Source organism: Marmota monax, unplaced genomic scaffold, assembly GCF_021218885.2.
Source record: "Marmota monax isolate L192 unplaced genomic scaffold, Marmota_monax_Labrador192_F-V1.1 WCK01_AAM20220418_F8-fsc00031, whole genome shotgun sequence".
NCBI classification, from domain to species: domain Eukaryota; kingdom Metazoa; phylum Chordata; class Mammalia; order Rodentia; family Sciuridae; genus Marmota; species Marmota monax.
Genome location: NW_026695197.1, coordinates 17,066,264 through 17,085,064, shown reverse-complemented (window position 1 = coordinate 17,085,064; position 18,801 = coordinate 17,066,264). Strand labels below are relative to the sequence as shown.

Sequence of the window (18,801 nt, the reverse complement as noted above, 5' to 3'; positions counted from 1 at the left end):
ACTATTTGAAGAGCGTTGGCTGTACTCTGTAGATACTAATAAAATCTATACCCTAATCCTTAATCAAGTACAGTTTTCAAATTTTGGTTATAAACAGCAGAATCAGATTTACAAAGAAATTCCAAAATAGAACTATAATATTTAAAACATGAAGGCAGACCCATTTTTAGTTGAAGTTGGCTGGGTTCCAAAGGCCCACTGTTTAGCCCCCTCTTCCTTCCAAGCTTCTCAAGATATTCTCCAAAATTCTAAATTCTCAAAAATATGGCTAAAAGTATTTTTTTTTTTAAATTCTAGCTTTAGATCTATCAGGAGTAGAAAATGTGGTCTGTGTTCATTAGGTACAGGCAGTCACTTGGGTTTATATGTGTATGCACTCAAAATGAGAGAAAGCAATATATGTGAATAGTAAAAAATAATAGACTATTACTAATGCCAAGCAAAACCTTTTTACCATTTCACTCAATGCAAACAGACTTTCTAAGATCTCAGTAATTTAAGGGTTGCCTCATCTTTAAATTTGCTTTCTGAACAGCACAGGACCCTCATATGGGGAAAAATTTGTGACCAATTTTTTTGACCAATCTTTGATATCTTCAGTGAAAGATAAGATAAAGAGTTGTCCACCCGAAGTAAAATGGTTTTGGTGAAGTAAATCACTTTCTCATTGATTTATTAGTTTAAAGGTTATTACCAAAATAGTTTTGATATGCAACAATATAACTATTTTACCAAAAATTCCCTTGCTCCAATTGTTCATTAGATATCATGTTATGAAAACATTATTTGCAATGACCTGGGACACCATGGACTAGTCCAAGGGTATTAATAATGATCAAGATAAGTTTTGGAATCATACATACTGTTTTTACTTTAGCTCATATACTGTTTTGGTTTTGCATTTTGGGATAATGGGGATAGAACTCGGGGGCACTTGACCACTGAGCTACATCCCCAGCCCTATTTTGTATTTTTTTTTAGAGACAGAGTCTCATTGAGTTACTTAGTGCCTCGCCATTGCTGAGGCTGGCTTTGAACTCACAATCATCCTGTCTCAGCCTCCCGTGCCGCTGGAATCACAGGCGTGTGCCACCATACCTGGCTCATATACTGCTTTATGTCTCCACTCCTTTGTAGTTCTTGCCCCATCTCTTTTCCAAACTTAGCCTTTCCTTTTTGAGGTCCCATCCTTTCATTGCTCTTCTTGCCCTTTACAAGAAAAGCCTTTTGAAGAGGAAGCAGTTAAGTCCAGATAACATAGTCAGTGACCCCACACTTATTTGCTCAAGCCTGGAACCTAGAGATTATTTTAAGGCCTTCCTCTCCCTTACCCCCAATCTAACGTATCACAAATTTCTGTTTTACCTCTGAAATCTTGCTCCCCTGCGAACCGGCAGGTGAAGCCCGAGGAGAGAAAGCAGAAGGGTGAGAAAGCTGCCAGCAAGGTTATGGAATGGCTGGTGTGGGAAACCATGGCTGGTGTCTTGCCTGTGATGGTGGGTAATGGAGACAGCAATAAATGCCAGATGCTGTTCAAGTAGCAAAGGAGGAAATGACAACTTGGACACTGGATGTTTCATGGAAAGTGTCTTGCAGGCGAGTTCTGAGTTAGCCCTCGGGAATGCACAAGAAATGAAGCAAGCAGAGACTGTTACCCAATAATACTTGGTTAGCAATGGTCTGTGAGATGGAAAACGGCTCCTGAGCAAAGGCAGAGATTTTGTTTTCCGTGGTGCATCCGGACCCAACCGGCCGCGCCCCTGCTTGAGAGGACCCTTAAAGCAACGTCCCCTCTTCCCCGGGCGCGGTTTGGTGGAGACCCCCGGCATTGGGAGTCTCAGGCCCAGAGCCCCAGCCGGATGGGAGGAGCCTGGGGCGGGACTTCCGGCGCGGCCCGCGCCCAGTGTCCGGTGTCCCTTGGGCGGCTGCTGGCGAGTGAGACGGGTTGCGGTGCCCTTCGGACTGTGCGGCTGGGTTGGCTCTTGACGACCGCACGCGGAGTGGGGGTGAGGAGCTGCTCGGAACGGAAGAGAAAGAAGTGGAATTAGGAACGGTGGCGGCACGCCTGTTGGAAGCGGCATTTCTTGTGACAGGGTTGGGAAAATACCGACGGCGTCCCTAGACCACTGCCCTCCCTCCAGGCCGGGCCCAACCCAAACTGCGCGCCCGACCTGGGAGGACGTCACACCCGGTGGCAGCAGCCCCTCGATCGCGGCCGTCTGCGCGTGCGCGGTTCAGGCACGTGCAGTGCGCGGTGTCTCCCACTCGGTGGTGACTGCAGTGGCGGGGCTTGAAGCGCCTTCCCCGCAGTAGACGGGGATTGGGGACGGGGCGCGGGGTATCGATGTTGGTTCGTACTGGAGGATCCTTAGTCTTAGGTCCTTACAGCTCCGAAGATTAGATTCATGAATTCAGTCCACTTTTATTGAGCGTTTAAGTGATGCAGTGGAAATGGCAACATAGTCCCTTTGTGCAGAGCTCATAGAAGAGGGCCAGGCAGGTAACCAGGATAGAATGATGCTGACAGTGGGACCATTTGCGGCACCTAACCCTACCCAGAAGAAAAGGAATTGACCAGAGGGAAAGGAGGATGGAGTGGGGTAGGAGTGGTAGTATTTAGGGAGTAAAAGTGATTTCAGATAAAAGTCCATTGATGGGGGAGGTGCACTGCAGATACCCGAAAGTCTCGGGTGTCAATCCAATAACTACGACAAGGGTTTGAAAGAAAAGAAAAAGATGTATTGATTTGCTAGCAAAGAGGAAAGGCGGGGCCTCCCAGAGACTGAGTCTCCCTGTCAGTGGGAACACAGGGCTTTTAAAAGAGAAACACAATGACTGGGATCTAAATGTTATCAGTAGATATGTAGTTAATTAGTGTCCATCAAGTATCCTTGAGAGAGCTTTTGTTCCAGTTCCCAGGTTTGGAGTTTATTCTTGTAGGCAATGACACTTTCCAGGCAGCAAAGGACATTGTAGCCTGGGTGGGAAAAATGTTAGTCTTGTTTTCCCCAACTGCTCGCGAAAGGGAGGGGGAAGAAGAAAAAGTAAAATCAGTTTTAAAATAAGTCACCCAAGGTTGAGCAGCAAGGTTTTTAACTCAGAGCATAAAGTGGACCCCAATTACAGTGCCATGGAATCTGGGTGTGGAAGTGAATTGGAGAAGAGGACTCTGTACTCCAGTGTATGCTGTTCACACTTTAGCCTGAGGGCATTAGGGAGTGACTGGAAGAGTGAACTGGGGAGTAACTGAATAACACGACATTTACTGATTACAGTGATTCTAGGCTTCTGTGTACCATACAGGGAAGGAAAGGGAATTTTTACTCCCTAGAGCATCTAGGAGGCATATTCTGAAGAGCTTCAACCTCCCAAGAGAATATTTTTCTTAAAATTTCTTGTTTTTATCTTAAGTATTTACACAAATTTTGAATTATATGCCCCTGAACATATTTATATTGATGTCCTCTGGAATTCTCAGGTTGTACTAATGCTCTCAGCCCTTGCATTATATTTAGTCTGTGATTTTTGTAGCCCTTGAAACATCATCATGTGCTTTTTCTCCCCTACCCCCCAAAAACATAACCCACCCTTTTCTAAGCATGGAACACTGTTGACAGTAATTTACAGGGATTAATTTCTATAATACTCTTTTCAGTTATTAGAAGTGTTTTTCTATGTTAGCAATAAAGAAACAGGCTGAGAGATTAAGGAAATTGCCTAAGTTCACATAGCTAGAGAGTCAGGTTTCATACCCAGGAGTTTACCTCCATTGTTCTTGTACTTTGCTACACTATTGCATTCCAGGGAATGGATTCCTGGCTGGAAATAGGAGATGGAAAACAGGAAACATTTAGGAAGTTGACAGGTTAGACAAGAGATGATTTCAAACCTGAGGTAGTTTTAGTAAAGATGATGAAGAGTAAGTAGATTCAAGACTGAAGTGATTTGGCGTTGGATTGCTGGTGCTGTCATTTGTTCGTAGAGATTGCAGGAAAACGAAAGCAGCTTTGTTGGATTAAGATGCCCTTGGGATATACATGGGACAGCTGTCCTCTGAAGTACTTGGAAGAGTTCCTCTTGGGATGAAAGGGAATACGTTTTTCTTTGCATTGAGCAGGTACCATCAGTTGTTTATGGCTCTTCTAAGGGATGTTCCATATAATTCATTCAAACTATGAGAAATGGTAGATGTGGACCCAAGAGAAATGAAAAACATGGACTACCTTTGAAGCCTTTATAATTCTTTTGAGGATAATACTGATATTTTATAATTAAGAGGTGACCCTCCATATCTGCAGGTTATGAAACCACACATTCAGTTGACCACAGAACAAAACTCTTCCCCGCCCCCCGCAAAAAAACAAACAAAAAAACTACTGAATACATATAGACTTTTTCTTGTGATTACTCCCTAAACAATATAACAACTATTTACATGGCATTAAGTATTACAAGTAATCAAGAGATGATTTAAATTCGGCAGGAAGATGTGCATAGGTTGCGTGCAGATACTATATACCACTTTATATATGGGACTTGAGCTTTCTGTTGACTTTGGAACCAATTCCCTGGGGATACTGAAGCATAATTATATATTTTACCAAACACTGATTTATGGTTCAGGTAATGAGTATTAACAATGGTTTGGCTGAGAATACAGATCATGGCGGAAATGGTTGAGAGCTTGTGAGATCACCTAGAAAAGTAAATGAATTTTGAAGTTCTAGTGGTATACCAGAGTTTTGTTCTAGGTCTTGGTCAATCACTGTCAAATATGTGATATTTCAAAAGAGCCATTTTAGAGTTTAAAAAGAATGATCTTTGGGACTGACAAAGAACATAGGCCTTTTTTTTTTTTTAATGTTTTGGAAACATTATGCCTATGTGAATGCTTTTAGTAAGGATTAAAACTATCAGAATTTATTAGGATAGTTCCTTGGCAGTAGTTGGACAGTTTGGATCTTTATTTTAATAAAGTATAATTCTTACTGTTATTTTTCAGTCTTGTTCCTATTTTGTTCTTTTATTCACTTTTGGGTGATTTTATAGCACCTTTTAGGTGTTTCAATAAAAAAGTTTTTATTGAATATTAAGTGTTTCATAAAAGTTGGGTTTTGAGAAAAGCAATTTTATGTTCCTCCTTATATGAAATGACAGTGCTATGTCTTCATTTTGTTCATCTTTTTTTGTGGTGCAATTAGCATATTTTAAATTAAAGAACCCTTTAACTGATAAACATCCAAATGAAGACCCTGGAAACAGTCTTGGCTTTTGACTTGCAAGCTGTTTCCCCACTCAGGCAGGAAACAGTTGATGCCATTGTTGATATAATCCTTGATTTCAAGGTCACAATAAAGATCATGAATAGAATAACATAAGGACTATTGTAAAAGGGATGATTTTGTAGTTGAAACTTGATTAACTAAAGCTCCTATATCTTTTTTTTTTTTGTCTCAGCACTTTTTTTTTTCTTTTTCAGCAGAGACATTATAAAAAACAAGTAGAATCAAGGTTTTTCTTAAAATTCACAATGACTTGAGAGTGGGAGTTTTTTATGCCAAGTGTATAATAATTGTCCAGACTAATTTTTATAATACAGTTATGTAAATATAGAAATGATTGACTAAAACATAATAAGACTTTTTTGTGTGTGAAATATATATCATCTATACAAAAGTATCTAATCTATAGCTGTAATTTTTAGTAATTATAGTAAAATTTAAAACACCTATGCGCTCACTATAAAGATTGAAATGTAAAACATTGTCAGACCTTAGAGGGTCTCTTTGTACTCCTCCTGGTTTGCACTTGCTCCCCGTCTCCCAGAGGAAGTCACTATCTTAACTTTTTGATACTCATTTCCTTCTTTTTTTAATGTTATTGCCTATCTGTTCATCCTTATTTTTTAATATTATAGGAAACCATACCATGTGAATCATTTTGTGACATATTCTATGGTTGATTTCTGAGAATTGTCTAAGATGATGTGTGTAAATTTACTTCATTCATTTCCATTGCTTTTGGTATTCTATACATGGATGTGCCACAATTTATTTACCCATTCTGTTGCTGGTAGACATTAGTGTTGTGTCCAGTTTCTGGCTGTTTACCAGCAGTACTGCTGTGGACGTTTTGTTCCTGTCTCATGGTACTAAGTGAGAGAGTCCTTCAAACTTGTAATATCTGGGAGTGGAATTGCTGTGTTGTAGAGTATTAGTGTTGCCAGACTAATTTCCCAAATGTTTATAATGGTAACAGGATCTGTGAATTCCTGTTGACAATATGTTGTATTTTCAGACTTAATAATTTTGCATGTCTGTTGGTTTGGTGTGGTGATCTCATTGTGCTTTAAATATGCATTTCTCTTTATTAGGAGTGAATTTTGAGCATCTTCATGTTATTTACTAATGAGATTTGTTCTGCCCCACATTCCCCCGAGAGATGCTCTAAACCAATAAGAACTTGCCCAAAATGCAAAGCCATCACTACTATTAGGATCTGGCCCTCTGGCCTCCCCCAGATCTTCACACAGTTATCCAGACACTGGATTCTGAGAGCAAGCTAAGGAATCACCCAGAGCACTGTACTTCTCTATTGCCGATAAACAAATCATCTCCAAGCTATCTTTAAACAATGCTATTGTTTCCTTTACTCATGAGCCTGCAGTTTGGGCAGTACTCAGCAGGGATAGCTTGACTCTACTCAACTCCACCTTGCTTAGGGCTGGTGGTTTGATGGCTGGGGCTGTAATCATCTGAAGCTCATATACATATCTAGTGATTGATGGTTGGTTCTGGCCATCAGCCAAGACCTTCATTGGACCTATTGACTGGGACACAGGGGCATTCATCCAGTAGGCTCTGTGCTTCAGTGAGATGATTCAGCCCATGATGGCCAGCTCCAAGGCAGAAACATCATGGCAAAAGGGCAAAGCATGTTCTGTCCCAACGGAAGATTCCTTTCGTAGCTCTTAGCAGAGGGGAAGCAGAGAGACAGAGCTCAGTTGTGTTCTTTCATAAAGTGTATGTTGAGGTCTTACTCCATTTTTCTCTCTGGTCATTTGTCCTTTTCTTTATAATTATAGTTTGTATTTCCTGGAGTCTTGTCCTTTCTTACATGTTGAACACTGGTTCTGAATATTTTCATTCACATTCTGTTTATACATAGTTGAAACATAGTTGAATTTATCTGTCTTTTCCTTTATGGTTTCTGCTTTTACATCTTGTTTTAAATAGCCTGTCCTGTCCTCAAGTCATGAAAATACTCTCCCGTCTGAAAGTTTGTTTTACCTTAAACATGTGGTTGTTTAATTTATTTAGAAAAAAATTGTTGAGTATAGTGTGATACTAATCATTGGCCAGTACTTTCCAGCAGTTTGCTTCTGTTCTGAGGTTGATGGTGGTTTTATTTTGTATGTTTGTTCTCTGTGTTTGGAGGGAGATGGCTGACTTGGAATGGGAGCAGGGTCTGGGAACAATGTTTAGCAGAAATGCTAAAAGCCAGAAGCTATGAAGAAATCAGGGGTCATCTTTGCTATCCCTCTAAGTTGACAGGACTGAATGTAAGGGAAAACAGTTATTTCAAAGGATAGCACAGTTCGATCTGGAGTTTTCCTGGCAGCCTTGGGAAGTTGGTCCTAAGGGGATTAGCAAACCCATGTTGAAGAGGAGAAAATTAGGGATTTGGGGAGTCATGCCACACCCTGATTCTTCCAACTCAGAACTCCTAAGCAATAGGTAAAGCTCAAAGCTTCATCCTGCCTTTGTTCCTGTATAAGGAGAATCACAGGCCCAGAGAGGGTAAACTTGGCCATCCACAAATAATGAATTTGAGGCAGAACCTGGACCAATCCCTAGTCCTAATAACTGCTGGCTGCAAACCCTCAAACGCATCTCAGAGAGAGAGAGTTGGGCAGGAGAGGTCTTCCTCCCACCGATCTTCTGTCCCAACGGAAGATTCCTTTCGTAAACTACTCAAAAACTCTTCCCAGAACATTTCTCCCAAATCTTTGGTAATTGTCTGCTTCCACCTCCCAGGTTTTTTCTAACCGACTTTAATCCTTTCCCTCTGCTTCTAATTTTAAAGGAGGTGGCTCTTCTAGCTTTGCTATTATACCAGAGCTAAACACATAGTAAGTGCTTAGTAAACATTTGCCCTATAAGGATCCAAATGAATAAGGCAACTTAACAATAGGGTGAGGATGAGCGTCCACCTTAAGACCCAGCAAGACCCCAGAGAAATGCTCACGCGTGTGTCCACCAGGAGATGTGTTGAAGGGTGTTTACAGATGCACTTTGTGGTATATAAGACTACCTGAATGTTCCTGATTAGGAGAGCAGATAAATAAGTTAGGGTGTATTTATACAATAGAATACCATACAGCAGTGAAGATATATGAATGTAACTACGTATGGTAGCATATACACATCTCACAAAGATAATGTTGAGTGATAAAGCAAGTTGCCAAGTGTACACCAAGTATCCTTAGTACAAAGCTTTGAATATATAAAAGTCAGGAGGGTGGCTACTGTGGGAAGGGAAAGAATGGCAGTGCGTGAGAGGAGGTATAGGGAAGACCCCAGCTTTATCTGCCTCAATTCTGAAGCTGAATGATGGGGAAATGGAGTTGTTGTAATATCCTTTCTACTTTTTGGTATGTGTAACATACTTCCTTATAAAAACAGCCAAATAAGAAAAAGAAATGACTGAATAAATGGGTTAGTTTTTTAAAAGTATAAATCAATCCCATCCTTTTTCATTAGCTCCCATGCTATTCTTGCCTACGCTTTATTATCTTTAAACCAAAAATTTCTTATGTTCTATAGATGCTATAGCTCACAATAGAAATTATCTAAATGGAAAATATGCAAAAGGAAAGTTGTAGATTGTAAGGCAATGGAAATATCTCCTTACTTTAAAATTGCTATGAAACTTGAAATTTCTTCCTTGGTGACCCGTAAATACTGGTAGCTCCTTAGCCACGTGTGCCATTTGGGGACATAGCAGTGGAGATGGGCAATTAGAATATTTTTAATTATACATAACTCATGATGAGGAAGGTCTTGTTGAAGTCGTCCTTCTACCACCCATTCTTCAGAACAAACACATCATTCTCATGTTTTAAAATAATTATTCATCAAAGAATTACTTTAAGAAACCTGAAAGTAAGCAATAATATCTCTTGTATCATTTCTTTTTCTATAGATGTAATTCAATCTTTTTAAAGTAAGCATTACACAAGTTTTATGGATCAAATTTTGAGTTTTTGGTTTTAAAAAACATTTCTTTTTCCAAAGGCAAGCAGCTTAACACTAAGCAATATCTTTCTGGATGTGAATGACATTTTTGAAGACTTATCAGTTTTTAATTGCCCATTGTTTCTGAAGCTGTATTTTTAATTTCATTTGCTCTCTCCTAGGGAATGAATGATGGCAGTTCGCCGTGCATTAAAAGCTGTTTTGGTAGATCTCAATGGCACACTTCACATTGAAGATGCAGCTGTGCCAGGCGCACAGGAAGCTCTTAAAAGGCAAGCTATCCTCCAGGTTCAGCTGACAAATATGTTTGTAAGTGCCATTTTACCAAGGCAGATCATTAGCTAAATAGATGGCCTTAAGATGGCATTTCACCAGCTTACCTTATATCTAGGAACTGCCTTGGGTTTAGCGAGAAGATGTATGCATTGTAATATCCTTTGAACATCATTGTCTAACCCTTTATTAGGTCTGGACTTTTGCTGTAGTCCCTTTGTTCTTTGTGTGTATCTTTCTAAGTCAGTAATGTAAATTCAGGAATGAAAACTCAAGTTTCTAAAATGTGAAATAAGTAGCATTAGAAAAGTCACAAATAAATTCTGGAATCAAAATGTAGCACACTCACATACAAGGCATTTTCTGCCCCCTCTAGCTTTACCTAACATCTAACATTGAATGTGCTCAAATAAATTTTGATTACAGGACTTGGAATTCTATGGGATATACAATAAAAGCATGTTCAAGTGAACTGAATGTGTATGTTTGCTTCTAGTTCTCCTGAAAAAAAAAATGCCAGCAAAACAGAATAAATAACTGGCATTAAGCATCTTCATCCTAAAAGAAAAAAATTAGGGAGGTTTTCAAAATCAGCAATACTTAGCATTTGGTGCCTATCATTTTCCAACCTTAAAATGTTCACTATATGCTGTTAATCAGAAAATCTGATGTCAAGTATCACAGCACTAGGAGTTAGGCAAAAGATTGACACAAGACTTTGTATTCTCCCAGAGAGGTTACTTTCCATTTGGAGAACCAAGAAATACAAACAGATTTGTGTATCAATTTCGTTAGGAGTTATGATGACATTTTACAGGTAGAAAAATGATGAACAGTGAGTGTATTGCTTAAAGCCCAAAGAAATCAGACACACAGCTGTATTTTCTCTCACTGCTTGACATGCTCTTGCTCAGAGTCAGGCTTTCTGGGAACAAAGATGGATCTCTGTTGATGAATCTGCTCCTGTGGACAGAGCTCTTACTGCTTTAAAAAATGAGCTTTCTGCTCTGGACTGCAAGAAGTATTTTTGGTGAACAGTGACATTTCTAAAGTAGCTCTGTAAACTCTGAGTGTTGCCGTTCTTTAGGGGCAGGAACTGACACATTCTGTCACAGGCACTGGCAGGTTTCCCTCCTGGAGAAGTCACTGTACTGGTACTGCCAGTTTGGTTTCTATAGAAACAAATAGACTAAAGAAAGTTGAGGGACTAGTAAAAGTTTTTTAAAGAAACTCATTAAAAATGATGTGGTTATTTCATACTCACTCATTTTTAGGATAATAGCTATGTAGAAGTAATCAATTTCTTTTGTAAAGTAAACCACCAAATTTAATGTGTTTTGTAGAAAAGCTGCCACACAGATGTTATAGAGGTAATCATGATTACAGTGAATTATGTAATCATAAATGTATTTAATGCTCTTTAGGCAAATACATAGAAATCTCTTTTCTGCTTTATTTGGCTTGGTTAGTACTTTCATGCCTTATGGTTTTTGGGGGATTGATTTAAATAAAAAGCAACAGGATGTTAATAAAGAATTCTAAATTAAAACTAAATTCAAATTATTTTTAGATTTTTGAATTGAAACATTATAAAACAAGAAAAAATTTTCCATTTTTAAAGAAGGCTAAATGAATTATTTCTCTGATATCATGCCAATTTGTTTCAAAAGCAGGCCATGGAATCAAATTAATCTTGCATGTAAGTTGTTCAAGGGGAGAACCTCTTTTGATATATAAAAAAAAGAATGTCTTTTCGAGTTGTCCAGGTAGTTTCTGTTTATAAATTTAATAACTCATTAGGGCTTAGGCAGTGTCTAATAAAATCCTGAGGCATCTGTTGTCTTAATATAGGTGGATCATTGTCCCAGGACACAGAAGATTCCTGTCTCAGCCCTTTTGCTTCCTAGCTGTATAAAGCTAACAGGTCACTTCTTAGGCCTCAGTTTTCTCTCTTTAACAAAGAGAAGGTTGTACCAGTAGATAATCTCTTAAGATAACATTCACCTCTTATACTGTGTTGAGTACAGTGTGGCTTTTCACTTGTTTACTAAACCTTGCAGTATATACAAAGTACAGAAGGCCTCAAAAAAAGGTAAAAGTAACCTTTTCTGTCTGACTTTGCTGCTTTTAGAGGTGATAACTGCCCACAGGATGTAGATAATTTATAAGCTTTCTAGGCAAAAGAAAAAACAAAAACTAAAGAACTTTTTATCCATAAAAATAGTAACTTTTATCTTCTGACATTTGGCACAGTTCTACCAAATTATAAGGTTTTATGGGACGAGGATGTTAAAAACTTCCCATTGATTCCTGAATTTTCCTTTTCCAGGTTACGTAGTTCTTCTGTAATTGTTAGGTTTGTGACCAATACAACCAAAGAAAGCAAGCAAGATCTTTTGGAAAGGTTGAAAAAACTGGAGTTTGATATTTCTGAAGATGAAATATTCACATCTCTGACTGCAGCCAGAAGTTTAGTAGAGCAGAAGCAAGTCAGGCCCATGCTGCTGGTTGATGATCGGGCATTACCTGATTTCAAAGGTAGGAGAAAGTTGGAAAAATTTTAAAAATTAGTCATAACTACTTAAAAATCATTCATAAGGAGTGTTTTTTCTGATTTCCATCTGTTATTGAAATGGTTGACAGTATGGATAAGGAGTTTAAATCTGAATTGGTTTTTCTCAAACCTTTTTTGACCATAATCTACAATAAGGGAAACACATTGTATAGTAATATTGTGTGTGTGTGTGTGTGTGTGTGTGTGTGTTCATGTTACTTACTATATGATGTATGCTTTATTTTCCATTTGTTGTACTTAATTGTTTGATGTTACTTAGAGCTCTCCAAATTTGTTTCATGATCTATTGATGGATCATGACCCCCCAGTTTGGAAAAAAAAAAAAAGTTCAGCATTATTTTGAGTATTATAACCCTCAATCCCAGAGCCCCTCTCTAAACTTGATTAAGTAAGGTAAACCAAAATCTCCTCATTTAAAAATAGATGTCATGCTGGATAGTATAGAGATTATATAGTGCAAAGTATTTTTCAACCAAGAAAAAATAAAATTGCTTTCAAAAGACAGACTAGAAAAATGTCATAGCTTTATGAAGCTTTGCCACGTTGCTTCATTTTTGTAGCTGATACTCAGATCGGAATGACAGAAAAATAGATATGAATATGTTCGCTAAAAATATCATGTGATAACTTTACAGATAATGATTAGGGAAGCTTAGTTGTATATACAGTGGAGTAGGACCTCCACAGTTGTACTATGGAAAAATATACCAGTGTATCAATTAGAATTATTACTTGTAAGAAACAGAAACCAACTTTGGCTGAATTAACTGGCAATAAATGTATTAGGAGGATCTTACTACTGATGAGAATATAAAATAACACAGCTCCTATGGAGAGGAATTTGATAGTAGCTAACAGAATTACATATGAAACAGTAATTTGTGGAATCTATCTTGAGATATAGTTACAAAACCATACAATGACATATGAACAAAGTTATTCATTATAGCTTTATTTATAATAACAAAAGATTGAAAACAACCCAACTGTTCATTGGAAGGGACTGGTTGAATAAACTATGGTATAGACACAAAATGGAAAGCTTTGTATCTGAAAAATAAATAATGACAAAGAGTTCTCTCTCCTGATATGAATGATGTGATGAGTGATCTTCATAGGATATATTAAGTGAAAAAGTGAGGTATAGAAAACCTTAATATTTTCTGTTTAGGAAAATCAGAGGGAAAATAAATAAATAAATAAATAAATAAATAAATATATATTTGTCTTATATTGGTAAAAGGAAGCCAAAGAATGATAAATGAAAGAATACTAAAAATGGTTATCTAAAGGGGAAGGGAAGGTAGGGAGGGGGTCAGGAGAAGAACCTTCTCTAAAATGAGCTTAACTCTACATCAAGTTGGTGATGTAACCACTCAGAAAGAATTACTGCATATGACTTGACAGTGTTTTGACCTGTTCATTTATTTTGGGATAAATTTTTAAGGTCAAAACAACTGCAAAGAAAGCTTGAACTATGTTCAGTAGTCTTATTGTTCTTAGTAATATTGGTATTATAACTTTTTAAATTAGAAATATGAATAAAACAAAGTAGTAACTGTTAGTTCAGTTATGACTCAAAGATTTTAAATGTAAGTAAAAATTACAAAAAAAATAATAAAAAGGAGATACAAATATAAAATAATCAAGTAAATTAAAAGCTGAGTATTCCTAACTAAATTGAAAATTTCATTACTAACTCCTTTATTCTTTTACTGAAAAAATACATCTCATCTAGAGTTTCTACTGAGAACATTAGAAGCAGTGACAACCCAGTGCTCAGACTATGGTGCCTACTATTATTTCTCACTATAGTTCTAGCTTAGCTTTTAATATAAAAAGCTAATATAAGCAAGGAAACTACTAAGATTGATGAGATCATGTCTAAAGAACTCTGGAGCAAACCTGAAATGATAATTTGAGCATCAAAAAGAGTAATGATTGCAGGGGATTGAAATACATATATAAAAAGGCATGAGTTCAAAGTGATGCTCAGCCCCACAAAACTAATGGGTCACTGTTAGAGACTGCTAGGGCAGTAACTCATTACTCTGAAAGTTGACAAATTAAGTATTTTTCCTAATCTTCCCTGTTTGAGCTGTATTTTAGGGTAACCAAATACTTGTTGAGGGTAACTTCTTTATAGTAGAATTCCAGCCAGGAAATGCAAAAGAAATGACAGAATTAGAATGTCACCATTTGGCAAGGAAATAGAGAATATCATCAATTGTTTTTATAGCACAGCTGAAGGGCTGATGGGGATCTTCAAAATGGAGGCATCTGGTGGTCAACCTTAATATCACTAGAAGGAGAATAACCATAATTCTTGTGCTTCATGATGTAATATAATAAGAAATGTATTGCATTGGCTATGAAATAAACTTCCTAAAAAGTAGATGTGACAGGGCTGGGGTTGTAGCTCAGTGGTAGTGCACTTGTCTGGCCGATGTGAAGCACTGGATTCCATCCTCAGCACCACATAAAATAAAGGTATTATGTCCATCTACAATTTTATATATATATATATATATATATATATATATATATATATATATATATTTTTTTTTTTTTTTTTTAAAGTAGATGTGAATCAATGAATACTCTAGATCTAATTTCCAGTATGCAAGAAATATCAGGGTAAAGGAACACATTATACTGTAAATAATCAGCCAAATCCAGAATATGGGGCCTTCTCCAGAACCAATGATCTAATTTTTCCAATAAAGGGAAGGAATGACATTTTAGAATGAGAAATAAAAGATAAAAATCAAATGCAACATTGGGCCTTGTTGGGATGCCAGTTTAATATACCAAAAGACATTTTGAGACATTCAAATACAGACTAAGTATTGGGTAATGTTAAAAAATTATTCACTTTTTATGTAATAATGTTACGGTTTTTAAAAAGTCTTTATTGATTAGATACATACTTAAGTATGAATGAGTAAAATGACACAATATCTGGTATTTGTTTTATAAATATTTGCAAAAAAAATTGTAGGGGATGATTGGCAAAATATTGATGGTTGCAAAAGCTGGGTGCTGTGTGGTATATCAGAACTTATAACGCTAGTCTCTCTGAAATTTCCATGACAGACAAAACAAAAAGCTGTTTAGGTGACCCACTGAACTGCCAAGGTTAGCCCAGAACAATGTACACCATTGCCCACAGAACTGACAAGGTGCCAAGGAAGTATAGAAAGCCTCTGGTATCCTCAGCCTCTGTTGTGAGAGTAAGCTCCACCCCTTAGCACTCCAAATGAGCTGGTGAGTTCCCTAATTGTGAGAATGGCATGAAGAAACTGGGCAACCAAAAATAATGACAAGTATTTCCTACAGTCTACATATTTATGTTTCTGGACAAGCTGAAGGACTACAGAACAATGTTTTAATCTGGTTTTTTTCTTCTTGTCTTCAGATAGGTAAGAAATATTACAATTTTTATTCCAAATTTGAGCTAGAATTGGGATATATAAGCTTCTGCTTCTCCTTGGTCTGAAAGAAATCTATCATTCAGTCTAGGACTATACTTGCAACATTTCTATATACATAAAAATTGCCAAAGTAGATGGATTTTTGAAGGGAATGGAGATAACTTTGCCAATGTTGAGCATCTTTGCTCCAGTGGTGGATATAGATAATAAAAAAATTTTACACACGTGTACCCACAAAACCCTTTAATTCTTACTGTGGACAACAATTTTACTTTGTTCCTTCAACAATTTAACCAACTTCTCAATACTTGTGGCAACTTCTAAGGAGGAAATTGGAAAACTTGGGCATCTGCAGGCAATAAGAGAGGCAAATAGGAATTAGTATATGGATAATCCACAGAACTTTTAATCAGACTTTGAAAAACTGTATGGTGAGTGTGCACGTTTAGTTGTCGTATCTGACATCCTGATATCAGATACCAAGGCCTTACAACATGCTTTAATTGTAAAATGTGTGAAACTAAAAGTAGATGAGAGGGCTAGGGATGTAGCTCAGTTGGTAGAGTGCTTGCCTCACATGCACAGGGCCCTGGGTTCAATCCCCAACACCACAAAAGAAAAAAAACATTCTGAAAAGTGGATGAGGCCTCATGTATAAAACTGTAGAATCTGCAGTACTTTCCATATTCATCATGAATGTGTTAACCTTGACAGTGTCAATTAGAAAGTCTAATTTCCCTTGCCTCTTAGATTCTCAATTCCTCATCAGTTGCTATTGATCTGCTGGCTCCTAAGGAACTCGTAGCTGTTCTTGTTGATTGTAATCAGTAAAGCATTTTGAAGTTAGAAATTACTTGCTTGAGAACATCAAGTTACCATTTTCACTTCAGTTACTAAGTAGCTATGAAACCATGTATAGGGAATATGGAAAAATATTAGTAGCCCTTTCCACTTTCTTGCCTTCAATTCTTTCTCTTTCACTTTCAAAGTATACTGGCAAGACAATCTCTTAAACTTCAAATTATGGCTGAGCAAAAATGTCCAGTTAGTTGATTAAAACTACTTTGTTATAAAATGTGGCATTGCCTTTAATTTTGTAGTTTTTAACAGTTTTTTTTTTTTCTACTCATAGGAATACAAACAAATGATCCTAATGCTGTGGTCATAGGACTGGCACCAGAACATTTTCATTATCAAACTCTGAACCAAGCATTCCGGTAAATCTATTTTTTAATTTTTCTCCTGGTCATACACTCCCCCTTTTTTCTTTTAAGTCTTTTTCATATAAGTTTTATATGTTTTAGTTTCTGGCTGCCTAGATTGTACATAAGGACAGACATCTTCAAGTTACTTTAAAGTCAATATCAAATAATATTGTTTAATATCTTAGTTCTGTTTTTTTTTTTTTTAAATAATCAGTATGTTAAAATGTGATGATCATTAAGGTTTTTGTGGTTCATGAAATCAATATTCTGGAGTAGAAATTCATAATAAAATTTCAACTCTAAAGCTAGCAATTTTATCTTGTATTATTACTCCTGTGATTCTCTTCTGACTACATTAATCTCTACAGATAGCATCCAGGCTAACCTAAAAACAATAGATGTATTTTCCCCCCAGGGAGAATCCAGGCAATGGAAAAGAGCTACACATTTGATCACACTTACAAAGGAATTACTCAGTGAGTGATAATGATAATCTGACCTGGAATTGTGGCAGTAGGGGTGAAGAAAAACAAATTTGGATAGTGTCCTCATGATTTGCTCTATGATTGGGTTGGGATGGTGAGGAAGAGTGAGTTAAGAACAACATCAGATATCTAGCTTCAGCAAGTAAATGAGCATTCTACCTGGGCTCTGGGAAATGATGAGTGGTTGGGGCAATTTGGCCTCTGAGACATCCAAGTGGAGATACTTCATTGGCTGTTGGCAGAAGAAGCACATTTAACAAATAAGACATGTAAATCTGTTAGTGTGTGCATTTCACCTACATGAACTTCTTGCTGCTACTTCCAAAAGAAAGACTGTATACATGTTTTCATTATTCCTGAGATAATTTGGATCCAAACTTACTTGCAGATCTTCTTCTTTGAAGTTTTCATATCTTGGCTTTTATGTCTTGTCAAACCACAAAATACTGTAAATTTATCTTTGAATTTATGGCAAGTTAACTGTTCAAAATTTTGCATAGGGATATATATTTTTAATGGCATAGTAAATTTTGAGTATTTAACTATAAAAAAATACTATTTTTAAAATTCAGTTTTTCTTACTAGAACAAGGATCTGTAAGAATTGTTCTTTCTTATATTTTTTGTAGAATTCATTTTTGATGTATATATCCTATAATCAGAGTATTTGTAGGAAACTTTAAAACACAATACCAGGTTCACACATGTGGCTGCATTATTTGCTGAGATCTTAAAAATGGCTAGCCTCATGTAAAATCTGTGTGGCCAAAAATAGCACTTTGAGGACAGCCACCTTTTCCCTGTGTGCATGGTCATTTTTGATACTCAGTTAATGTAAACCACAACTACTAAATGCACTTTCATTTGTGATTCTCTTAGTGTGGTATTCAGCCTTTGTTTAAAACTAATTTACTATAGTTATTGCCTGAACTTTCATTGCTATGCCAGATTGCTTAAAAATGTGCTTTAAGAGTATATGGTATTGGGGAGGTATGGTGGGACATACCTATAATCCCAGTGACTCCGTAGGCTGAGGCAGAAAGAAGACAAGTTCGAGGCCACCTTCAGCAATTTAGCAAGACCCTAAGGAACTTAGTGAGACCCTGTCTCAAAATAAAAAATAAAAAGGGCTAGGGATGTAGCTAGTGTTAAAGCACACCTGAATTCAATCCCCAGTACCAAAAATAAAAAAGAGTACATGATTTTAAAATTCCTTTTGCTTCACTTACTTCCATTATCCTGCTTTAGTTTCTTAGAGAATTTCTGTCTGCTCCTCAAATAAGGCCTACAACTATACTAACCAAAGTCAAGTCAGTATTCACTTGAAATACAGAATTTGCATTATTATGCATTATTTCTTACTTTTGAATTTATCCCTGCTAACTTTAATTCATTCTCTTAACCACAGAATTCAAGGAGAAGGTATTGATTGATTTTAGCTCATAATTTGGGAAGGACATATTTAATAGGAAGTTGGGAGGTCTCTGTCTTAGATGAATGCTAGACTCAGGGTAATAAAAATGTATGTTGACATAATACTGTCTTTGTAATTGCTCGGATGCTGTCTAATTAG

General features: G+C 36.9%; 1 protein-coding gene across 4 annotated transcripts in view; it reads left to right on the top strand.

Moving 5' to 3' along the window:
- Positions 1–1,860: 1,860 nt before the first annotated feature.
- Hdhd2 (haloacid dehalogenase like hydrolase domain containing 2) overlaps positions 1,861–18,801 on the top strand; it is a 34,345-nt gene continuing 17,404 nt past the window's right edge. The window contains exons 1-4 of one of the 4 annotated variants that reach the window (XM_046428346.2): positions 1,861–2,006; positions 9,419–9,529; positions 11,860–12,068; positions 16,672–16,756. In XM_046428346.2, the coding sequence (XP_046284302.1) occupies positions 9,426–9,529; positions 11,860–12,068; positions 16,672–16,756 (398 nt within the window). In that variant the 5' untranslated portion in view covers positions 1,861–2,006; positions 9,419–9,425. The other 3 variants (XM_046428347.2, XM_046428348.2, XM_058573864.1) reach the window with 3 other exon arrangements.